Genomic DNA, 26,079 nt, shown 5'->3' on the forward strand with positions numbered 1-26,079 from the left:
GGGTACAATTTTTCCAGCCTCATGGAGAGGACTTTCGAGTTGGGGAGGTGGGAAATCTACAAAATGCTCCCAATACATTTACAGGAGGCAGGATCTTAGTGGCTAATGGCAATGAATCTGGCAGCATTGGTCATGTAGTCAAGGCAAGTACTGCTGTAACTACTAAGATTTTCTTGAATACACCACAATTCTGACAAAAATCATGAGGATCCCATCCCATGATTCGACCATAACAATTGGATCATTATCATTGCACTTCCATCTGGTGCTGCCCTCTCTTGGTCCATTCAGATCAGCAATCTACAGCTTTCAGAGTGGAGGCTGCTCGCTCCCCTGCTCAGTTGGCATACTAACCATCTTTCCCAAACCCAACAATGAATCCACCATTCTTAACTGAACTACAAATACAATGATGACCTATTAATTGGGCATCTCTGATAAAATTAAGCCAGCAAGTGGGCTTCCAGAAAGAGGAAGATTGGGACATGGAGACAGTTCTGATTTGTTGCTCATGGTAGAACTTATTCCATTATTTGTGTTCAGTTGGGACTGGGCTAAAATTCAGGACTATGGGACAACAGGGCAGTTATTTCATCCATTAGTTTCCCTCAAAATCTGGTATTGAACTATAATGCGCAAGCATACCGATCCTGATAAATGGACACATTCAGAAGGTTTGATCAATATCACTTTCTAATGCATTGACCCCTGGCAATTGGTTATTGAAGTATTCACTGTTAGTATGCAGCAAAAGAAGATTAAACACCAGTCTAGCTATGAAATACAGGACTTGTCAACCTGTTTGAAGTTGCCACTTGTGACATCCACAAGCCGTTTTTTTGTTGTCAATTTCCCACCTGCTATGCTTTTGCCTACATTATTCAAAGGTTGGGAAAATTCAAATAATGCGTTAAAACACCAGTAAAAGATACCATTGCACTTAAACTGTATGGTGTATTTACCTTACATTTGAGAGTGTAGTGCTGGAAAAGCACAGCAGGTCAGGCAGCATCCGAGGAGCAGGAGAATCGACATTTCAGGCAAAAGCCCTTCATCAGGAATTCCCTGATGAAGAGCTTATGCCCAAAACATCGATTCTCCTGCTCTTTGAATGCTGCTTGACCTGCCGTGCTTTTCCAGCACGACACTCTCGACTCGGATCTCCAGCATCTGCAGTCCTCACTTCCCCCTAGTTTGGTTCACCTTATACTGCCAGCCCTCATGTTGCTAAGTTCTAATTTGGAGTGGTACATCAGTTTACAGGCATGACATTGTACTAATGCTAACAAAGCTACAAATTATGGTAAAATCAGTCAAAAATCAGACTGCTGTTATGAGCTCTTTTAATGAATATTTGGGAAAGTTGGATTGCACCATAATGCTACAAGCATTGGTGAAAGCATATGTTAGTCCAGCATTTTAAAATAATTTTATTTTCCATATTTTAACAGGTTTCAAGAAAGAACTTACTGGTGCAAAGAAATCCACAAGCCATGGTTCCCTGTTGTTCTTTGGAAAATTCTTCGGACTAAGTGTGATAACAGGTGCATTGATGCTCTCTCTTGCAAAGGACACAACGTCATAGAGAACCTTCTTACCTTTAAGTTTAAAGTACATCATGAAACTGGAATGGAACATAAACTTTAATACAATTTCACATCGCATATTCAATAAAGGGGAGAGAGGACATTCTAGGTAAAGGATTCATTTCTAGGAGATCTATATGAACAGAAAATGTACAAATTTATTTACACTGCATCAGGGCATTAAAAATCTACAACCAATAACAAATCGCAAATTTAGTTAATGTTATTCTGCAGATTTTTTGATGGAATTGGTTGACAGATAATTGTTGGACAGCATAACTAGAAAGCTCTAAACTGTCTTCAAAATGTGGCAAAGATTCTTTGGCATCTACTTTTGACATCCTTGTAAAACAACAGATAGGGTCTTTACTAAATTTCTAACCTGGAAGACAGAACGACTGGCAACATGGCACTGATGTGTTAGTCTGTATTATATTCTGAGGCCTTCGAGTGGAGTTTCATTTCTCAACTTTTAGATATAGAGGTAGATGCAGTAACATTATACCAAACTGACACAATGCAGATCAACAAACAGCACATTTGGTAACCTCTTCCTGTGGCCAGTCAAAACTTACTGAGGGAACTGTCTTCTACAAGTAATGCGCCCAAACAAAAAAAAAAATGAACAGCCAAGATATCGAAAACATTTTGTCTTCATAATGCCAGGGTAACTCAAGATAAGAGCTCTTACCGTGATGTATCTCAAAGGCTTTTGTTCCACTGCCTTTGAATATTACAACAGAAGGTTGGCGAATATAAAGGCTCTTGCAGATACGTGATCCTTCATTGCAGTCAAACATTCCAACCTGGAAAAACATTAGCATTTATGTTAAAGAACTTTGACAATTTTAGGAATCTTATTGAACTTGGCTTGTGTTATTTGAACAAATCATATGAATATCCATCTTACAGTCAATTTAAAAATTAATAGAATTAAAGGTTATTATGTTATCAATTTTCAGGCAAAGAGGCAGATGAAAGTTCCTCTGTGGCAACATCAACTCCATATGCATGCAGTCAACAACACTAACTTTCCTCTCCTGCTGTTTTCTTGAAGGTGTTGACTCTTTGCTGTGAAAAGGTTCAGCAATTGATTGTCATCTGATACCGCACTCTGTGTCATAACTGTTGCTTGCTCTTTGTCTGCAGGCGTACCTGACAAGTTTAATCTTATTCTTAACTAACATACAGCAAGCTCTTCTATAACACAATGGTTACGTTCCTGTGCAACCCCACATTATTAAAAAAACATGCTCTACAAACAGCGCTTAAAGTGTTGGTGATGTAATCACGTTACAGCCAACATAAGTTTTAAAAGTTCCCGCTTTAGAAGTATTGTCCCTAATTTGTCAATTGTGGTATGGCAAATTTGTGTTCGAGAACTGTGTTATAGCAGAACAACCTGTACTTCCATTAGGTCACTAGATAGAATTGTAGAAACAATGCCTGACATTCTATTCACACACAGTGGAGTAGCAATATCCTAGAGGACTTTTGAATCACAGAAAAGTCATCATTCAACATTAAAATATCTGAAACAACATTCAAACTTTGAGAAAGCTAAAATTGTTGTTGACAAAGTAAACTTGATAGAGTAAATGGAAAAACAGACATCGTTAAGGAGTCAGAGATTCTACCATCATTGTCAACCATTGTGGCTGACATCTTGGAACAGTTTGACAAGCAAGCATTCACTTCAGCAAGAAGAGGATCAGTATGGCTACCTATCCAAACATTGGAGAAGTTTTGCTAACATGATTAAAGTCAGCTCAAGCAAGAAGGCTGGGATGAAAGGTGTTCACTTCCAGAGATTGGTGACTGAGCAATTCAAAACAAGGCAAGGCACAACTTTATCTTCCACACAGGGAGGATGCAATGCCTATAACCGCTATGAAAAATGACAGGTGCCATTTTTGTAGTCAATTATGGTCAAACTCTAGCAAATGGAACAGGGGATAGTCAGGAAACTAAAACCATGACTCATGCCAGATGATGTCTCAGGTTGTCAAGGTCAATGAAGCAAGATTATTGTTTTAAAGGCCATGTTCATGATGAAGAAAGTGTGGATATTCCAAATTGTTCTACAATGTTGAGTTCAAACAGGCTACAAGTGCACAATATGCAATACAGGTACACATGGGAGGACTGGGTGAGACCCACCAGCCAAATGACAAGGTTCTTTTTACATGCCTGTGACAGGCCCGCATGGAAATTCCAGAGGCAATCATGAAAACCTATGCTGAGGTAGAAGACAATGGTCAACAGAACTGACAGACAAGTCATAAATGTATTCTTTAACTAAGGAGCTCAATGGATTTCCACACACTCTCTAGCTGAAGTTACAAAAGGTATTGAGATGCTCTAAGATTTCATATGGCAGCATGAAAACATTTTAAATTACATTGACAACATATCAGACTGTATCACACTTATCAGAAGATAAATCTTTTCCTGCTGAATGTGCTAAGTTTTTCCAGAGCTAAGTCCCAACATGTTTAATTTATTTTACTGTACAAGGTCTTACCACTGTAATGTTTGAATAAATTTAAAAAGAGAGTATTTTATTTTTTGATAGAGCATATTCGTAGGTAAATCAACAGGGAGCTGATGCTTCGTGGTTTTAGCTAAATTATTACTCCAGAGAGTACTATTTTGGGGACACGTGTGAGAATCAATGGATTGTGAATTCAATAAAAATCTGAACTGGAGAGTTTAATGATGTCCGTGAAACCGAACTGATTATCAAAACAAAACCACCTGGTTCACTCATGTCCTTCAGGGAAGGAAATTGCTGACGTTACCTGGTCTGACCTTCATGTGACTCCAGACCCACATAAATGTGGTTCACTCTACTGCCTGCTGGATAGGGATGAATAATAAATACTAGGCAGAAAGGGATGCCCACATCTCATGAATGTATTTAAAAACAAAATCAGGTTATAGACACTTCTTTGGCAATCATGAAACTCAATTAACAGAGCTTTGTAGGCCCCCTACAATTTAAGTTATCTTACCATATATACTTTTCTTCTTTTCATTCATGAAGATGGACAGTTGGCAGCTGGCAGCTTTTTGAATTGCATACAATGTCATAACCAAGCATGCTCCTAGACTCTGCCCATGTAAGGGTCATGTAAAGAGATTACTAGAAGACAAGATAATTTTATCATCGCTAACTCAGGAATGCTGAAGCCAATTATAATACTCCAGCTGCCATGTCAACTGCAATCAAGAAACTCCCTGCAGATCAGGAACTAAACATGCAACCTTACTAATTTATACAGCTTAGCTACAAACTAACGCACAGCATCACCAGACAAAAGAAGCATGATCATACATTAAATAATTTAACACACTTAAGCAATTATACCTGGATATTGTCATTTTGTAGAAGAACTTTAGCTTTTTTGAATTCATAATCACCAGGCTCTACTGTGTCACCAAACTTAAAGAAAACCAGCCAACGATGGTGTGTTAACTTTTTCTAGAAAAGAAGTGGTTGAAGTTATTTTTATTGCTTTTTTTTTGCTACAAGTACATTTGTGTTCCAATATTATTCTAATTTTCATCTGGCCATACCTGGAATGAATCTTCAGTGAGCTTTTCCAGATCTGGTAAATATTGCATAACCTCAACATAAATTTCTCTAGTATCCAGGCTATTTAGGAACTGCGGAAAGAAACAAAACAGGCAGAGGATTTCTTGAAAACCGTTTACACACAAGATGTAAGATAGAAACATAATTCTTTATTAATGTAATTTGCCAAACGTCTCTGAAAATGTGAGGCATAGCAAGGTGGAACCATTGACATTATAGTCATCTAACCAAGTTAACCGAATCCCACTGCCTCTATGTTACAGTTGCCAGCGTTATTCTTCAAAATACATACATCTAGGTTAGCAAACTCTGATTAAACTACATGCTGAACACATATGTGAAAATGCTGAAATTAATCTGCAAAAGGCAAACAGCATAATGTCAGGTATTTCTGCAGCATGTGCATCCCTCTGTCATTTATCAGGTTTCATCTAAAATTATCCAAACATACCGCAGGAGCGTACAACATTAGGAAGATCTCTTGGCACAGAGAGAGCGAGAGCGTGACAGAAAGTAGAGAGCGCGAAAGAGAAAACAATAGAGAATAAACAAAGCAATTAGTCTAACAGCAGGATTTACATGCCTGATGTAAGTAGAGGTATTCAAGTTAGGAAGTTTCAAAAATGGGCAGCCGAATGTTGCTCAACCAGCTACTGCCATCTTAAAAAATGCTCAAATTGCAATAAAGTGTCAGAATTTTGATGGTTTCACAGGTTAGATAAGAGAAAGCAGGACAATTCAGCAGAACCTATATAATCCTAGAAGAATATGACTCCTTTTCATTCCATCTCTGTCTTTACAGATGTAAAGGTTAAAAAAAAACAGAACTTAAGGTACACAATAAATTCTCTGTCCTTGTAACCTATAGCCCCATCACTAACTCCTTTGAAGTTCTTGAACATGTTGGAAATCAATTTCCATCTTTCCTTCAAATCTGTACTTCCAATCAGGTAGGAAACTTGCCTCAGCCTGAAACTGCCCTAATTAAGCCATAAGCAACATCCCCTCTAGCTATGCATTATCCTTCTTTATTCTTCTTAAGCAGTCAGCAGCCTTTTGACAGTCGATCACTTTGCCAACACCTTTACTTCACTTTGCAGATGAATGGATGGAATTACGCACACCTGTTTCATCCAAACTTATCCAGTCTTAGGTAGCAAATATCCTGCAATACTTTCATTGCTCGCTCCCACATTCCTACATCTAGAATTCCTGGAGGATGCATTCCCAAATCCTTATTGTATTTGTATCTACCAACAGTACTCTGTAATAGGATGACATCCCAAGTTCTACACGTATACAGGATCACTGAATTTAAGGCACAGTTAGATAGATTTTTGATGGAAGGTGTTAAGGGTTAAAGGGGTATATAGGAAAGTGGAGTCCAGGCCACAATCAGAGGAACCACGATCTTATCGAATGGCGATGGAGATATAAAAGGATGAATGGCCTAATTTTGCTCCCACATTCCAAGTCCAGCTCCACATAACTATAATCTTTCTCTATATCCCTCACTCCCTGCATTATTAGTCAGCTTGTTCACATCGCAATTTCAAATTAGTAAAACTATTATTGTACTCTGCAATGTTCTCAGTTTCTCTCCTGCGATTGGTATTTCTGCCCAGACCACATTCTCTAGTTGAATCTAGAGGGCCAATGTCTTCTAATTGCATTCTAGTAGGAAGATAGCAATCACATTGTACGTTTTCAGCTTTTAAAAATGAACAATCAAATCTTAACAAACAGAAGAAATTCTCTTTCAAACATAGACATGTATGTATCCTTGTTATGAATATATGTATACACAAATACATACCAAAATCCCACCTTTCTGTTTTATAGTCGAACCAGGTGGAAAATAAATTGTAGTACTGGAGGTTCTCTCTAAATCTGTACAAAGTTGAACCTGAGTTGTGCAATCCATCCAGCCAACTTGAACAAGACCTTCCTAAGAACGAACCAAAGTCATGTTGAAAATTATTTTTTAAAAAATCAAATTCAAAGAACTGACATTTTAAAGCTTAATTTATTTCCAACACGCTAGAGCTTCCATCTCCCATTTTTAAGAAGAAATTCTATGACTTTATATTGCACTGACAAGGAAACTGAACAAGCACACATGCTAAGACAGCTGTTTGCTAATAATGGTTGTCATTAAGTATAGAAGGTTTCCAATGCTTGCACCAGCTATTCTACCAACTGCTTCTAGATTTTAAAATATTTAGCAATATCAGCAATATCAAATCTTGTTGCACATTCATGAAGTGGAGTTGGAAGTTACAAATCATGGAGAATTAAATTATAATACCCATCAGTGCAATCATAAAATACATTGACAGTTGAGGTAACATTTCCACCTAAAACAGAATTTAACAAGTATACATGAAAAGATGCCCATTTCTTTCCAAACATGTTTTATTAAATAGCTCACCTCCACTTCTGACTTGTTAATTGCCACTGACCATGCTTGGATAATTATTAAGATGTGATTTAGTACCTCACATGGTATGCTTCATATGCTGGTGTCAAAAGACCAGGGCTGGCAGGTTTTGAACCATTGGGTGCAATATCAGATTTTGTTTTTCACCCTAATTTTCATACACTTAGCCTTAAGTGGGAACTGTCAATTTTCTTTAGCTAAAAAAATGCTGAGACACAATGTCAATTTATTACTGTCCCTGATGGGAACAGTTAAGTCAACAAGGACCTTAAAGCACATATTGTCACAGATATCTGAAATCATTACTATAGTCTTAGAGCATGAATAATTCAGTGAGTCAATCATGGATGGACAGTCAATGGGAAAGCAAAACAATAGTATAGAACCTACAAATAGATTATTTTATCTTAGACAACAGCACATCAAGCTTTCATTTCACAAATACTAGACTTACCAGCATTCCGGCTAACTTTAGCTGTGTCTGTGAAGATAAACAATCTGCAAAACAAACGCAGTGTATGGAAAATTCCTGTGTTCCTCTATCAACTTGTCACAAAGAAACTTTATGCAGATACCAGCAATGAAAGAGTTGTGATTCCTCCTTACCTGCATAGGTTCGCCATGAATAATAAAATTTGCGAGTGTGGAGGGCTTTGAAAATATTGGTTAAAAATCACAAATAGCAAATTTACTCACAGATTTTGAATTTTGTTGCTACTTATTCTTGATGCAGATGGCGAATTCAAGAGTCATGATCACACAAATGCAAAAAATTTACTGTATCAAATTTAATATTTTATGTCCTGTAATCACACATCACTGGATGATTTCGCTGAGAATCAGCTGTTCAAACCACTCAATTGCATTCTTACATCCATTATTCTTAATCAGGGGCCTCTTTACTTGTCTATCACCAAAACAGTTTGTTATAGCTGCCCTTCCCAATTCTTCAATTATTCAGTATCAGATTTGGCTTCCCTTATTCATTTGTGAATCTAATTAATTAGATTGAAATTCACTATCAGGTTGGTGCTCAATGGTTTACATCTCAAGATTTGATTTAACTGAGCAGTTTAGCTCACTTAATTGCCAGAAGTAAATATTTGAGAGACTTGAAGGGAGTCCAAAAAAATTGAAAACTTGAATGTGAAAAAGGGACTGAAAATTTCTAACTTTATTTTGCAGGATTAACAACTATCAGATTTGAAATGATCTTATTCTCTAACCAGAAATATCAAGCATAACCAACTTAGTTATTACCTCCTGTTTCAGCACAGAAAGTGACCAGCCATCCAACTCCAGAAGAGAACGCTGTATTGAATGCACTTGCAAAATTGCCTAGCAATAAAAAAAATTAGTAATGTTCATGCAACATATAATCTTGCAGCACAATTACATTATATTGTTAATTTAGTGACATTCTGTAACTGCAGTGATCCAGTGGAGTAATCCGTTGGGCTACACGTAACACTTACAGTGCCTTTCAAAATTTAGTTTCATTGTTCCTGACTATTTTCTTAACCAATATTATTCTCGCTCCTTTCGTAGTAAGATAATGCTCAGTAACGTTTGGCACTCTCTAATATGTTGTCCAAACTGTTATACTTATTAGGGACTTAGTATTAAGTTAAGCTACTACTTCTACCTGAAAAGCATAGATTTGGGTCTCATTCTGGAATTCGCCAGTCTTATTTCTTGACCAGTAAAACTTTGCAGCTTTTATTCAGAAAACCTCAGATTCAATTCAGTTTCTAGCCTCTGAAGTACTAACCTGAGCAATTAGCAGAGGTGCACACAATAGGTTTCAACTTCTCTCAATTGATTAGGATGAAAACAAATTCTACATGTAAACATTTTTGATAGCTTAACACCTTTAGTGTGTGTAATCTTAAGAGCACAGTAGTTACCTGACCATAATTCTGTCACCTGAGTTGTGACATACTTCATAGCAAATTGGACAAGATCTTTCTTTGATCGATCTCCGACATATTTCACTGCGCCCTAGAAAAACAAAAATATTTTATTAGACAATTCAAAGTCTAAATTGACATAAGTACGCCCATACAGTTATTGAGCTCCAAATACAGATAGTGCAGTTCATAATCAATACCGCAAAATATGTATAAAATTTTTTCAGAACAATTATACTTCACAAGATCTCAAGATCAGCAGGTTTCACGATTTATATTAAAACTGGACCACAACAGCATGTTTCACATACACCCTGACAGAATAAATCATTTGTGGAAAAACAAGTCTAGACTCTTATTTGAAGCCTACCCCTCCTGGTTTAAAGATGTAAAGACTGGGGTAGCTGGTGATTCCTCTGGAACGACACAACATCCGGTTATCCCCACAGTTGACTGCTCCTATGCGGATTACTCCATCCATCTCTTTGGCAAATTCGCGCCACTGGAAAGAAAAATAATTAAGTTGTTAAGTGTTTATCCTTAGTGAACAGACTACCTTCAGGCAATGATTCAAAGAATTAGATTTAGCAGGTGAAAGTCAATTAGCAATAAACATACCGTAGGAGCTAGATCATGGCAGTGCGAGCAACGAGGGAAGTAGAAGTTTACAAACCACAATTCTCCAGAGGTAACAGCAGCATCTATTAACAAAAACAGAACACATGTCTGGAAATGATCACAGGAAACCTGTGAACAGTGATATCTGTCAAATTTCATGTACCGCAACTTCCCACTAGAAAAGCTAAAGGATGATTATTCATTTTGGCCTGGACAGTTTTTTGGATGTCATACATCCTTGGAGCATTTTTTATTGGTTGGTGGGTTTTTTTTGGGGTCGGGTGGAGTGGTGAAAAAGAAGAAAGCACTTTTCATCTTTTTACCTGGCTAAAAAGAGTACAAGGTCACTTCTGCTCTTTTTTAAAAAAAACACAGCACAAAGTAATGTCCTTAAAAGGAAACTTTTGTATTTGTGAGAATTAGATTAGATTAGATTACATTACATTACAGTGTGGAAACAAGGCCTTCGGCCCAACAAGTCCACACCGACCCGCCGAAGTGCAACCCACCCAGACCCCTACATTTACCCCTTACCTAACACTTCGGGCAATTTAGCATGGCCAATTCACCTAACCTGTACATCTTTGGACTGTGGGAGGAAACCGGAGCACCCGGAGGAAACCCACACAGACACGGGGAGAACGTGCAAACTCCACACAGTCAGTCGCCTGAGGCGGGAACTGAACCCAGGTCTCTGGCGCTGTGAGGCAGCAGTGCTAACCACTGTGCCACCGTGTCGCCCATAAATTAGAGTCCACAATTAATAAAATTTCCACTACAACTCATAATTCACTGATAGAAACATTGGAAGAAAACTCTTGTTTAATTTGTAAGAACAACAGTGTGATTCTTGTTTCTAAGAGAATAACTTAGTAGGCAAGTGATCTTTATCTGAGACTTTTAATGGGCATTTACAGTGCAATCCTAAAGCATACAGGGTGTGAAAATTAAAACAAATGAGAAAAGGAATTTTTGTATAAGATTCAAAAACAACTTAGGAAACCTGGAAGAGGTCAGTTGGCATCTGTGAAGAGAAAAATTACATTAGAGTTTGGAAATAACAAGTGGGGAGCTTTAATATTCTTTTGTACGCTCTCTTCACAGGTACTTTTTTCGCTGATCAGTTGCTGTGTTTTCAGCATTTTTCAAATTTTGTGCCAGATCAGTATTTGTAGCTTTATTTTGCTTCACTGTGAAGATAATGCACGGACCTTGCTCTCTCAATTCATTTTGTTCAACTGCAGTAGCAATTTTAAAAGTTAAGCACAGATTGTGCTCATCCAATTTTTAAACAATTGTTCATATCACCTGCATAATAGGATAAAAAGTTAACAAAAATGACAGTGCCAAATGTTACAATTTAAATAAATGCTGGAACTATGATGTTAATTTGAATTGGTACAGCTCCAAAACTCCCTCCCCAAAAAAACTTACCAAAGTCTCCTTTATCCAAGGTAATAATTTCAACATCATCATCATAAATGCCTGAGTAGGAAAAATAAATTAGTGTATGATTTAAACTAAAATACATTAAATCAATTCTGTTTTTATTTCTGTACTTATATCAAAGAACATTTAATTTGAAAACTGCTAAATTTCACTATACTGTGAATACTAAACACTCAGTGCTAATGTGCAAGTCAGGGAGATAAAGTGTTTCACTGTTTGTTGCAAGAGTAAAATAACCACATGAAGAAAACGTTGTTAAAAATGTAACTTGCAAACATTATTTGGTAAAAAAACATTTAAAAAAAAATAGAAACTTCTATTTCTGTACTCATATGATCATAATTAATGCTTATGTTGCAATTAAGATTCTAAATGACTAAATGTGCAATAATGCTACAACTGCTGCATCACCGAGAAGCAACTGCATTTTGCAGCAACATTACTGTCAGTATAACTACAACTTGAACCCATCTTCAAGATCCAAATTGACACTACAGCAAAGCAAAGCAATATTCTCTGGTAAAGGGGGTTTCTGTCCAGTCAATTGGGCTTCGGGCCTTATGGCTACTTTATATATAAATACATAATACTGCTGAAAGCAAGCCTACTTTTGCTGTTATGATAAAACTCTGGGCAAGCACACCACAGTAGTTAAATTCCTTTTGTTACATTTAACATAAATAAATTAGAAATTTAGAGTTTCACATGACAAACAGCGGGATTTAATGAAACACTGTAGTCAATACTCATCCCAGTTAAAAAGCTGAGGAGTGAAGCCCATCATAAGCGTGATGCCTACCTGCTTATGAATTAAGTCCTGGTTGAGGCAGGAATTTTGCTCCTCAGTAGTAGGAGGTTCCATTTTAGAAAGCTACAAAAGTTGTCAGCTCTCCAATATCAGCAACGCACCAAGATGGCAATAATTGTTTTTAGTGCAGAAGGGCTCACAAGGAAGTACAAAGTACGAGAATAATAGGTGAGTCTAGGCAGGCCAAGTTGGCAAGCCCCAACAAGAGACATGGGGAGCCAGGTTGGAAATGTTTAGGGCTGAGAGAGGAATATAGACAAATGATTACACCTTGGAATGTCCCCCGACTGGCCCAGGGATTTATTAAGGAGGGCCACCCAGGCCTGCCAACACCCCAGCTACAAAAGCTGGAAGCGGAGGTCTGGTGAGTGGGCCACTTCATCGCACCCTATTGCTGGTGAGCAGCAAGTGTAGGGCATGCACAGCACCAACTGAATTTAGCAAGCTCCCACCTTAAAACCCATCGGCTGGGAAAGGTAAATTAGACCTATAAAAATGTTTGGTATAGGCATGAGTCATTAGACCCAATGGGTTTATGCTGGTGGTTATGCTACACCCATTTGTTCTCTCAGCCAACTTCATCTAACCATATTGGCATATCCTTTCACTTGTTGCCATCACAAACCTGTCTGGCTTCCCTATAAATGCATCTGTTAATTAACCCAAAACTTCACATAGTAACCATTTGCATATTCTAAGCAATGGCGGGTAAAGAGGATTCTTTTGAATTCCTTCCAGATTATAAACAAATCATCGTGATACAAAAGCAAAATATTAGGAATTCTGGAAATCTGAAGCAGAGACCAGAACTGCTAGAAGATCTCAGCAGTTTATGAAGTATTTGTAAAACATGACCAAAGTTAATATTTCAGGTTGATGTTCTTTCATCAGAGAAGTCATGATGCAACATGTTTTCAGCAAGTGAGTGAACGAGAAGAGGAGGGAACTAAAAAAAGGTTCATGATCGAGTGGATGGCAGGAGAAATAGTTTACGGGCAAGGCAAAAGGAGATGGCAGAAGCTTTGATGAGCCCTCATGTCAAATCCCCAAAAGCAAAAATATTTTCTCCAGGATGCTGTGGTGCTGTTCGCTGAGTTGGAAGTTTTTGTTGCAAATGTTTCGTCCCCTGTCTCGGTGACATCCTCAGTGCTTGGGAGCCTCCTGTGAAACGGTTCTGTGGTGTTTCCTCCGGCATTTATAGTGGCCTGTCCCCGCCGCTTCCGGTTGTCAGTTTCAGCTGTCCGCTGTAGTGGCCGTTATATTGGGTCCAGGTCGATGTGTTTGTTGATGGAGTTTGTGGATGAGTGCCATGCTTCTAGGAATTCCTTGGCTGTTCTTTGTTTGGCTTGCCCTATAATGGTAGTGTTGTCCCAATCGAATTCACGTTGCTTGTCGTCTAAGTCTGCGCAGACGACAAGCAACATGAATTCGACTGGGACAACACTACCATTTTCGGGCAAGCCAAACAAAGAACAGCCAGGGAATTCCTAGAAGCATGGCACTCATCCACAAACTCCATCAACAAACACATTGACCTGGACCCAATATACCAGCCACTACAGCGGACAGCTGAAACTGACAACCGGAAGCGGCAAGGACAGGCCACTATAAATGCCGGAGGAAACACCACAGAAGCGCTTCACAGGAGGCTCCCAAGCACTGAGGATGTCACCTAGACAGGGGACGAAACGTTTGCAACAAAAACTTCCAGCTCGGAGAACAGAACCACAGCAACAAGCACCCGAGCTACAAATCTTCTCACAAACTTTCTCCAGGATTATCCGACCAAATCTGTTCAGAATTTTATACAAAGTAACAGTTGAAGGCTTACATTTTCACATATGTGAAAAAGAAGACTTCTCACATGTTCAGTTTCTTCAGACAGCTCAAATCTTCTCTATTTTGGTATAATTATTGTAAACCAATTTTGCACCTCCCATAATGCTCCAATATATATTTTCATAGTAAATTGAGCAGAACTGGTGTACAAGTTTATAATGTTGTAATTTTCAAGATACATAACTGCCAAGCAATGACCACATCTAACAGAAGAGAGAATCTACCCATTGCCCGTTGACATTCAATGGTAGCACATTATTAAATCTCCACTCTCAGTTACTGATCAGAAGTTGAACTGGACTAGCCACATAAATACTATGGCTACAAAAGCAGGTCAGAATATAGGACTCCTATCATGACTAACTTACCTCCTGAACCCTCAAAGCTTACCCACCATCTACAAGGCAAAAGTCGAGAGTGTGGTGAAATATTCCTCATTTGCCTTCATGAGCGCAACTCCAGCAACACTCAACAGCCTGATATTATCCAGTGAGAAATTACCACTAGATTAACACCACCTCCACAAACATGCCCTTCAGCACCAATGCTCAATCACAGCAGAGTACTATCTAAAAATGTACTGCAGAGAATCACCAAGGCTTCTTAAGTTGCACTTTCCAAACCCATGACCACCACCATTGAAAAGGACAAGGGCAGCAGATACATGGAAAACCATCACCTGCAAGTTCTCTCCAAGCCACTCACCATCCTGACTTGGAAATACATTACGCTCCTTTCGTATCAATAGGTCCTGAAACACACTCTCTAATGGCATTGTGAAGCTACATACAGCAAATAGCCTGCAGAGGCTAAAAAAAGGCAATTTACTATCAACAGCTCAAGGGCAAACAGGAGTGGGAAGTACATGCTAACCCAGAGGCTGCGACATTGCCTGAATGAATGAATGATATTAAAAAAAGCTACTGCATGCTTACTCAAAAGTATCAGGATTAAGTCCAAGGGAAAACAGTGTGCTAGCTTCTTCTGCGATTTCTGTATTTTTCTTAAAAAGTTTCCAAATATTTTTTGAAAGTAAAAATAAAAGATCTGAGTGTTTTAAAGTGCTTGTTGCAGAGTGGCATCAATAGAATGTGATGCACAGAGAGCAGCTCTATTACCCAGAGCTCAATGATATAGGACCAACGTTCAGATGTACTCACATATTCAACAATGACTTAAATTAAATAGTGATTCTAGCCAGCAAATAAAGTTCAAACTTACTAGATGTGTGTGACAGGAAACACTTTTATACAGCATTGACTGTGAGGCCGGAGAAAGCCAAAAATCATATACTCTTACCAAAGTCATAACGATAGAAGTTCCAACTTTCATACTGTCCACTCTGGTGATCCTGAAGGCCTTTCTCACCATATTTATCATACTTTTTTCGAAGATCCTCATCTTTTAAAACTTCGTATGCTCTATTTATTTTCAAAAAGTTGTCATGTGCTTCTGGATTATTCTGATAAAACAAGAAGGTGTCAGATATTCAAATTGGTCAATCATGTTGGGTCAATTTTGAGAAATGTGTTAAGAATTTCGTTGTTCAATATGTTTGTTGTGGAGAGCTTAAACATTTAATAGCAAAAGACTAGCTATCCTAGATTCATGCATTGAAATACTTTTATTTTAATCAATCATCATATTTGATGAAATAACTGGTTAACTTCCTCTAGTGACAAGCACAAAGTAAAAACAAAATCAGTATTTTTGACCCCCTCCAGAGAGGGAATGAGTATTCATAAAATATAAATAATTGGCCTTCCCATACATCTCCCACATTACAGTGTATAGGGGAAAAGGACTGACAGTCCACCCGACCTTAGACATACAAAGGTTCTTAAGTGGTCAATTAATATGGTCTCATATGTCAGTTTTCACTGTTCAGGTGTGTGTGTGTGTGTGTGTGTGTGTGGTTGTAATTCTCTTTTCTGTCTACTCATTGGAGGCAAAACTCCCATTCCTTTTCCTACTCAGCCCATGCACAAACCCAACTTCGAGCAAGGGCTTTCAAGGTATTTAGTCATTCCTCAGGGACTGCCTGTGACCCCAGAAATGGGTCATTTCTGGATCCTGAAACAGTTGGGCCGATAGATCTGCTGAGCAAATCACATTGGCTGCAAACTGCCTTGGGACGGCTTCTTCCTGAACAGGAAGTGTAACAAGCAAGGTTGCCTCCATTGTAATTTGGTTATAGAGCAACCAGTTTTCTGGTGGAGAATCTGACCAAAAACAAAATTCTCTTTACTGTGAATATGACATGTTGTAAAATCCTGCCCATTAAATGTGTATAATATTGGGATAATTTCTTCATTCTATATGTATTTCCAATATAATTATTTTTATAGGAAGGATGTTGTGAAACTTTAAAGAATTCAAAAAAGATTTACAATTATGTTGCCGGGTTCAAGCTATAACGAGGGGTTGAATAGGATGGGGCTATTTTCACTAGAGGGTCGGGGGCTGAGTAGTGATCTTATAGAAGGTTATAAGGTCATGAGGGGCATAGATAGGATGAATAGACAAGGTAGTCTTTTTCCCAGGATAGCAGAGTTTACAGTGAGAGGGGAAAAATTTAAAAGGGACCTTAGGGGCAACTTTTTCATGCAAAGGGTGGTGTGTGTATGGAATGAGCTGACACAGGAAGTCGTGGAGGCTGGCACAATTACAACATTTTAAAGACATCTGGGATGGGTACATGAAGAGGTAGAGTTCATAGGTATATGGGCCAAATGTTGGCCTGGACGCATTGGACTGAAGGGTCTGCTTCCGTGCTGCACTGCTCTAGGTTTCTAATCACTTAAATAAAAGAGGGAAGTATCTGTCAAGAGAATGGTTTTAATGACTGCAGTTGTGAGGGTGCACACCCAGCAACAGATATGGATTAGACAATCCTAGTTTATGGTAGCATCCTTGCAGACTGCACTACCTTTTTTTAAAAACCAATGCATCATTAGGCTTTGCTGGTTTTGCAGGAAGCTATAGTTAGCAACTCTTGATAAGAGATTGAAAATTAAGTTAATGATGAGAGATTTTCCCTTTTTAAATTACAATTTTTCCCAGAACTGTGGCATCAGCACCTGCCATTAACTTCACTGTTACATTGATAATTCCATTCAAACTGCCAATTTCTTTAAGTTGAACCTGGCCATATAAAACCTGTACACCCAGTCTGACCAGTTTTGAATTTCACATCATTCAAAGGTTCAATGTCTTCCAAGTTTTTTTAAGCCTCTATTAGCTGCAATTCAGCTGTTCCCAGGTATTCCCCTGCACCAAATTCCAGTCATCCCATTGCTGCCAATAAGGGCTTGGGTGTTCCCTACTGAATTTAACATCATTTAAATTTTGTCCATAGCTGCACCCCATCGTAAATTTGCAACTTCGTGCAGTTTCAAGCACCCTTCAAGCTTCAACTTACCATGCTTTGACGTTTTGTCCATGCCCCTCTTTTCATCTCACCATTAATACTGAATTTTTCAACAGTCTCAGCCCTACTTATATGAATTTCATTGTGAACTCTTTCAGTTGCTCTCCAGGTTTTTAAAAAATTACTTAAAGCCTACCTTTTCAACTATTCTAACCCCACCTTAAAGAATTCCACTTCTTATTTCCTCATTTGTAAACCACCATGAACCAACTAAAAAAAATGTCTTGATATAAATAAATACATTTGCTTTCTGGGCTATGATGTCCTTTAGAGTAAGTGCAAAAAGTTTCCTATACCACAGCAATGTGTTGCTATTGTCAGACAGCCATATGCAGTAGCCTCAGCACTTCCTGAAGAGAGCAAGGAGGATTATAGATTAAACAAGATTTGAAGACAACCATTTCAAAGTTTAATGTGAGTTTCAGAATACATGTTCCAAATAGATTGTACAGCAAACCCAATAAGCATCAGCTGATACTTGCACTCAAACAATTCATGTAACAGTTGTTAGTCCAATGTACTGTATCATGTGCAAATATAATTTCAATAACTTTCATTTTTAATTCCTGGATATATTTGGTAGATAGGAGGGAAAAAAAGAAAATATTAAGTGCTTTTTCCTTTCAATGCCTCCTCTTTGAGAGTGCACGGTGAATGTATCCTACTGCCTAATTCAGTGCTCACTCGAGGTGTTAACGGAGAAGGGAAAGAAGTGAGCTGACTGGCGAACAATCTCAGCGGCTTCAACGATTTAGGTGATTCTTTGACTCCTCCAGCAAGGTCATACCATGGTCCAGCAACTGCTAGCTTGACATCTGATGCTGTGTTGGCTAGCTAGGTCTAGATTCTGGCCTAAAGAGGAATTGGACAGTGAGATGGTGTGGATGTGTGTCCTTTGAGAGATTGGTCCCTCAGTGTCTACTCTTAATGTGCCCTGCTGCTGAGCATTCCCACAGTATATTTTGTAAACTACGCGGATATGGATGGAATGCTGTAAAGACATGTCTGAATCTCTACAAATTCCACCAAGAATGGGAGACAGCAGACTCATTGATAATGGTGCCCAAAGTCTCTATAAAAGCACCTATTGTGTGGACTTAGCTGCAGGTAAAATCCTGCAGTTAATACGTGCATTAGGTACAAGGCAGTTCTGTGAAGTTATAACACCCCTACGCAAATACATCGAATGGATTCTTTTAATAACTGATAAGCTCAATGCAAAGTGTCTCTTGAAATGCAAGTGCTCAAAGATGGATGTACCAGTTTCTAAACTCAGCATGTTGTTTAGCTTGGTTGCTGCTTTTATTCTCACTCAAAAATTTATATTCATCAGAACAAATACTTGTGCTAAATGCTGCAAGCTAACATGCATACATAGAGATATTTGCTTGCAGATGGTGGCACTTCATGGACAACTTTAGAAATACAGTAGATATAAATACCACAAGGATATCAACATAATCCTTTCAATAAAATGTGGCTGAGCAGTCAATACAGGTAGCCCCAAATATCCAAAATTACAGTGTTCCCAGGAAACCTTTCGTAAGCTGAAATTGGCATAAAGTGAAGGTGCATGGTGTACATGGGAAAAAGTATTGCCATTTTTTGTCTAAAAGAAAATCCTCTTCAGATTCGCAAAAACAGGTACTAATTATAGGTTTTTCGTGAAAGTGAAATTGCTTAAAGCAAACGTTCGAAAAACACGAGATACCTGTATATTGCTAATGACTCAACATATTTTAGTTTGAAAGATTAGGAGCTAGATTTCCCTCCAGGTTGGTGAATATCTGGCTTGCTGTACAGAGGCTGTCTCCAGTACTTAAACTGAACTCTGCAATAGGAACCTGGGATTCCAGTTCAAATCCTTTTACTAACTTCATTTGGACTTTTATAGTAGGTAACGTTATTTGCTACGGGGGCCCTGTCGGACCGCTCAAAATAGAACTGGAGCCATCTCTATCTGCTTCCAACCACGTGCCCACAATCATTCCATTGGGTTGAAATCCAGATCTAAGAAAAGAATCAGATATAGCAATGATGGTAATATGCAAACGTAGAATAAACAATGCATATACCTCTGAAGTTAACTAATTTCAATAATGCTCAAACTGCTTTTTAATGGTCCCACTTTATCTTAAAAGTTGAATTGGCATATCAGCATGCAATTATTGGTAGAAATATTTTAAAATCTTTTTAAAGAAGTGTTTCATATCAATGGATGGTTTCTCTGGGAAATGACTTAAGAGTGGTGGAGGCTAGTACCTCAATAACATTAAAAAGCATCTGGATGGGTATATGAACAGGAAGGGCTTAGAGGAATATGAGCCAAATGCTGGCAAATGGGTCTAGATTAATTTAGGATATCTGGTTAACATGGATGAGTTGGACCGAAGGGTCTGTTCCCATGCTGTACATCTCTAGGACTCTATGATTACTGGCCAGAGAATCACCTGTGAGTGCTCCTGCACGGTTATGTTTGGCATCTCAAAGGGTTTATACAAACTAGAAAGGCCAAAGTTATTACTTTGAAGCCCTAGCACATGAAGCTGAATCAGACTATTCAAAACATTCATGTCATATTTGACGAGGATGAGTTTCCAATCACATAGCCACAAATGGTTACCTATTTTCACCTCTAAAGATCACCCTTCTCCACACCTTCCTCAGATGGCCTTCTTTTGTCCTTAACCTGGGTCTCACTACCCCTTGATGACTGTTCCAATATGGTCCTGACCAGCTGCCTATTTGTCAACCTCAAACTTGAGATCATCTAAAAAATCTACCTGTGGTATATTAACTCAAAACAAAAAAGATCTTGTTCATACTTGAGCAGTGTAGTTGCTGTCTTACACTGACACTTGTAGTATGGCAATGCCTCAACTTTAAAATCTTCAACCTTGTATTCAAGTCCCTGCCTGTCTTAACTTCATTTAGCTAAAACCCTTTGAGATCTCTGAACTTCAATTTATGCATCCTCTCTAGTTTAGATCAATCTATCACTGGTAGCCATATTTTCAAATGCTTAGGTGCTAAACTCAGATTCTTCTCCACCTCTTTAGCTTCCTTTAAGTCAAAATTAACATCTTATTTTGTCATTTAATTCAATACACTACTAGGTGTTAAATTTTGCTTGATAACAATCTTACATAACACATGGTGGATGTTTTATGCTTTTAGCAGTATTACACAAAAGCAGTTTCAAAGAGGAGCCATATTGGACATGAAACATTAACTTTGAAAGTATCTGTGGTTAGAGAAAACAAAACGTGGAGTATCTCTATAGCTATAGAAGTTATTGTTGAATGTGTTTCCTTGCTGATGTTGCCAGAAAAGCTAAACATTGTCAAATTACCATCATGGCTACAATTTTACTTTCTCCCACTGTTTGGTTGGGGGATACATGCCATAAAATTCTTTGCGTGTCCTCAGTCATCAACTTCCTTCAAATATTTTCCCTTTCCTACCATGCACTGAATTAAACAAATTCCCTTAATATGTTCTGATCTGAGGTGCTTTTATCTGAACAAATATCTATTCCCAAGCTGCAATCTTCTGAGAAAGGTGCTCCTCTAGCCCAGAGATGACAATGGTCATTCATTGCACTTCTCTCAGCATCACCTCCCTGGTCTCTTAACTGCATCAACCCATGCTTCAATATAATTTTATTCAATATGATCTTATTCTCTGAACGTCCAGTTTTGAAACTAGCATATTTTCTGGCAACTTGTGAGAGCAGTGCCAAATAAATTATATATTTCAGATTTGGAAAACTCTTCCAAAGTTTTTGGATGCTTCTAACGTAATGGAGCAGTCACATACATTACTAATGCTCAAACTCCACCTTGCAGTTGGCTTGTAATCACTTTTTAAATTCCGTCACTATAGGCTCAGCTGACTGAGGAATTTAGTATAAGGGATTACAACTTCTGGCAAAGTGCAAGTGCATCGAGGAGGAGGGCTTCTCTGTTCATCTAGCATGACAGATTCAATATTTGTGTGCATGGTATAAACTATTTCAAAATCACCGAGAAGTGTGAAAGCAATTCTGAATATCCACAATCCTGGATGGTCCCTTCAAGCACATACAAATTCCTTTACAAATTTTAAATTAAAAATTTATTTGCTCATTTATGAGTGAGAGTGGGCAATATCCTTGATACTTAGAATATATTAACTATTAAAGTCTTTGCTCTAAAATGATTTTTTTTCATAAAACTTGTCTTTTTTTGTTACCTCTCTCCACCTGCAAAAAGCCTTTTAAGGCATTGTTGTACTGAACAACTACAGAAAAGCTGCAAAGGAATAAAATCAGAAGAGATGACCCAGCATCAACCTAGGTAAAGCACCATACCCTGCCCAAATCAGCCCATCAGTAACATTTTGGATCTGTACTAAAATTCGGAGAGTTGCCCTGCAGACGAGCCTCACAGAAAAGCCTGATATGGCTATACTGATTAAATCATACCTTCTAGATAATGTGGAGAAGGTGAGGACTGCAGATACTGGAGAGTCAGAGTCAAAAAGCACAGCAGGTCAGGCAGCATCTGAGGAGCAGGAGAGTTGACGTTTTGAAGATAAGCCCTTCTTGATGAAGGGCTTATGCCCAAAACATCGATTCTCTTGCTCCTTGAATGCTGTCTGACCTGCTCTACTTTTCCAACACCACAATTTTCGACTCTTCTAGATAATGTCCCGAATAGCTCCATCACCACCTCTGGGCATATCAACTCCAGTAGAACATCCACCAGGGTGGCAGCACATTGTTATTCAGTCAAGAAGGAGCTGCCTTGAGAAACCTCAACATTGTCTCTGGACCCAATGCTGTCTCATGGCAGGAGGGCAAACAGGAGCAAGAAAATCTCCTGCTAATTACTACCTAACATCCTCCCGCAGCTGATGCATCAGTGTTCCTCAGTGTTGAACATGAGATGGATAGTGAATGGAAGGTGAAGAAGAGTGGCTTGAGAACATTAGAGACATGTCAGAGAAGGATATACAAGTCAGACCCAGCCTATGCAGTTGGGCGAGGGAACATAAAGGTGAAAAGCCTACTTGACCTTGCTCTCATCAAATGCATGTTTAGAACAGTATTATTGGAGGAGTGACCACTGGACAATATATATGTGGAGACAAAGGTCCACCTTCACAAGAAAGATGCTGCATATCACTTTCTATCATTGTCGTAAAATAGGACAGAGTCATAATAGATTGTATCTGTAAATAAAGTCTTTCCAGTCTGTTCTATGTTAGGACTGATTAAAGTAAAGAGAGAATTGTGTAGAGGTCATGTGACCTGCTTTAAATTCTGCTTGACAACAAGCCTGGGTGATTTGCTTGCTATGGGGTTAGTGAGGCCCATTTTATATATTGTGAAGGTGGTCTAAGATGACATGGCGGTCTAAGATGACATGGCATCTATGATGGCCCTGGATTGATTGTTAATCTCTCAAGGCACTGACAGGTATTGGAATGTTAGGTTTTGTAAATGGCTGCGTATCATTATTTCATTTCAAGATAAAAATGGAATTGAGGGTCTACTTAATGGTTAATTAGCATTTCTATCTGGACACAAGGCCTGTGGGATTCACAATGCTATAGAGATGGGCTTTGACAGTGGAAGAATTCATAGCAACTAACACAGCAATGAGTTCTAAAGTTTTTTGGAAAAAATAAATCCCTAAATCTCTTAGGCAAGTTAATCTACAAGAATCTGGGAGAGCGAGCGCGACAGAGAAAGGTACACAACCAACCTGCATAGTTACCAAACAGAATGCTGGTGGGAGTTTACACTCAGGTTAAAGAGACCAGGTTTGAGAGGACAAACAAGGCTGGAGGATTCAACTAGAACATAGAACAAAGAAAATTACAGCACAGGAACAAGCCCTTTGGACCTCCAAGTCTGCACCGATCCAGATGCTTTATCTGGACATGTCACCTATTTTCTAAGGATCTCTATCTCTCTGCTCCCTGCCCACTCATGTATCTGTCTAGATGAATCTTAAACGATGCCATCGTGCTCACCTCTAACCACCTCCACTGGCAGTGTTCCAGGAACTCACCACCCATTGTATAAAGAACTTTCCATGCGGATCTCCCTTAAACTTTTCCCCTCTCACTTTGAACTCGTGACCACTAGTAATTGAGTCCCCCACTCTGGATTTAGCCAGAAGGAAAAGATTTCCAGAGTACACCTCATTGTGCAGGTCAGTTAGAGAATTAGAAGTTTTCTGCTTGTCAAATAAAAAACAAAGCAAGCTGAGAACAGCTTCTGGCTAGTTTCTGGAGAATGAAGTGTCCATTTAAGGGACTGAGTAAAGTATAATTGCAGGAAGATTTTTTTTGTCATGTTTTAGATTAAATGGGGAATCATTCCTGTTGTCTACAGAACAGCCTGCATACCACACAGTGTTTAGGTAAAGTTACTTTTGTCTTGTTTATTACAGACGTCTTAAAACATGAAATTTTGTTGCACAAATCTGCTCAGTTGATTGCTGGAATTGAAATAATTTTTAAAAAGGCACAAATCTCCAGGGATCATAAGCTGTAGCGGTGCAAAACAAGGTAAAGAGGTACAGTGGGCCAATCAGCAACAGCAGAATTGAAAGACAAATGTAAGTCAATAAATAATGGTTTATGAAAAGGTATAAACAAAAAGGTTTGGTGATTTTAAATCTTCAAAAATTGCACAAACCAAATTGACACTAGTCCTCCTGAAGATGTGTGCAGTGTCATTTGGGGTAGTTGCTTAGAACAACTTGTGCTGAAACTAACCAGGACATAAACTACTTTAGCCTGGAAATTTTTAGATTAGATTACTTAGTGTGGAAACAGGCCCTTCGGCCCAACAAGTCCACACCGACCCGCCGAAGCGCAACCCACCCATTCCCCTACATTTACCCCTTTACCTAACACTACGGGCAATTTAGCATGGCCAATTCACCTAACCTGCACATCTTTGGACTGTGGGAGGAAACCAGAGCACCCGGAGGAAACCCACGCAGACACTGGGAGAATGTACAAACTCCACACAGTCAGTCAAGTCGCCTGTGTCGGGAATTGAACCCGGGTCTCTAATGTGTAATTAGATAGGTTTAATTAACAGTCAAGAGTGTAGTGCTGGAAAAGCAGAGCAGGTCAGGCAGCATCTGAGGAGCAGGAGACTCAACACTTTGGGCATAAATCCTTCACCAGGTGTAAGGCTTGTGGGCCCGGGGGGTTAAGAGATAAATGGGAGGGGAAGGTAACTGAGAATGCAATAGGTAGATGAAGGTGGGGCAGAAGGCGATAGGTCGGACAGAGGATGGAGCAGGTGGATGGGAAAGACGATGGACATGCCGAGTGGAGGCTTGGGACTGGGATAAGGTGGGGGGGGGAGGGGGGGGAGAAATGAGGAAACTGGTGACATCCACATTAATCCCATGTGGTTGCAGGGTCCCAAGGTGGAAGATTAGGCATTCTTCCTTCCGGCATTGGGTGGTTAGGGTTTGGTGATGGAGGAGGCTCAAGACATAGTCTCCTCTACATTGGGGAGACAGGACGTCAATTTGCAGATAGTTTCAGAGAACATTTCTGGGACACCCGCACCAACAAAGCCCATCGCCCTGTGGCTGAACACTTCAACTCCCCCTCCCACTTCATTAAGGATATGCAGGTCCTGGACCTCCTCCATCACCAAACCCTAACCATCCAATGCCTGGAGGAAGAATGCCTCATCGTCTATCTTGGGACCCTGCAGTCCCATGGGATTAATGTGGATTTCACCAATTTCCTCATTTCCCCTTATCCCAGTCCCAAACCTCCAACTCGGCACCACCCTCTTGACCTGTCCATCGTCTTTCCCATCTATCTGTTCCACCCTCCTCTCTGACCTATCACATTCTCCTCCACCTTCATCTACCAATCGCATTCTCAATTACCTTCCCCCGCCACACCCCCCTCCCATTTATCTATCAGCCCCTGTCCCAAAAGCCTCATTCAAGATGAAGGACTTATGCCCAAAATGTCAACTCTCCTGCTCCTCGGATGCTACCTGACCTGCTTTGGACTCTGATCTCTAGCATCTGCAGTCCCCACCTTACAACATAAAACATAGAACATTACAGCGCAGTACAGGTCCTTCGGCCCTCGATGTTGCTCCGCCCTGTCATACTAATCTGAAGCCCATCCCACCTACACTACTCCTGTCCAGTGACGACTTAAATGCACTTAAACTTGGCGAATCTACTACCATTGCAGGCAAAGCATTCCATACACTTCCTACTCTCTGATAAAGAAGCTACCTCCAACATCTGTCTTATACCTATCTCCCCTCACTTTAAAGTTGTGCCCCCTCGTGTTTGCCGTCCCCATACTTGGAAAAAAGCTCTCCCTGTCCACCCTATCTAATGCTCTGATTATCTTG

At 39.2% G+C, this 26,079-nt stretch overlaps 1 protein-coding gene across 2 annotated transcripts in view; it reads right to left on the reverse strand.

Annotated features, from left to right (window-relative positions):
• dnajc10 (DnaJ (Hsp40) homolog, subfamily C, member 10) overlaps window positions 1–26,079 on the reverse strand; it is a 74,174-nt gene that overhangs the window by 31,135 nt on the left and 16,960 nt on the right. For both annotated transcript variants that reach the window (XM_043693461.2, XM_087988964.1), the window contains exons 4-15: window positions 15,548–15,710; window positions 11,587–11,637; window positions 10,153–10,235; window positions 9,905–10,036; window positions 9,532–9,625; window positions 8,885–8,962; window positions 8,079–8,122; window positions 7,001–7,132; window positions 5,166–5,255; window positions 4,957–5,070; window positions 2,278–2,392; window positions 1,471–1,598 (exon numbers count right to left, since the gene is read on the reverse strand). In XM_043693461.2, coding sequence (XP_043549396.2) covers window positions 1,471–1,598; window positions 2,278–2,392; window positions 4,957–5,070; window positions 5,166–5,255; window positions 7,001–7,132; window positions 8,079–8,122; window positions 8,885–8,962; window positions 9,532–9,625; window positions 9,905–10,036; window positions 10,153–10,235; window positions 11,587–11,637; window positions 15,548–15,710 — 1,224 coding nt within the window. The remainder of the gene's footprint in view (window positions 1–1,470; window positions 1,599–2,277; window positions 2,393–4,956; window positions 5,071–5,165; window positions 5,256–7,000; window positions 7,133–8,078; window positions 8,123–8,884; window positions 8,963–9,531; window positions 9,626–9,904; window positions 10,037–10,152; window positions 10,236–11,586; window positions 11,638–15,547; window positions 15,711–26,079) is intronic.

This window comes from Chiloscyllium plagiosum, unplaced genomic scaffold (genome assembly GCF_037043375.1).
Source record: "Chiloscyllium plagiosum isolate Xiang-an unplaced genomic scaffold, Cpla_swu_hap1 HiC_scaffold_7, whole genome shotgun sequence".
Lineage (NCBI taxonomy): Eukaryota > Metazoa > Chordata > Chondrichthyes > Orectolobiformes > Hemiscylliidae > Chiloscyllium > Chiloscyllium plagiosum.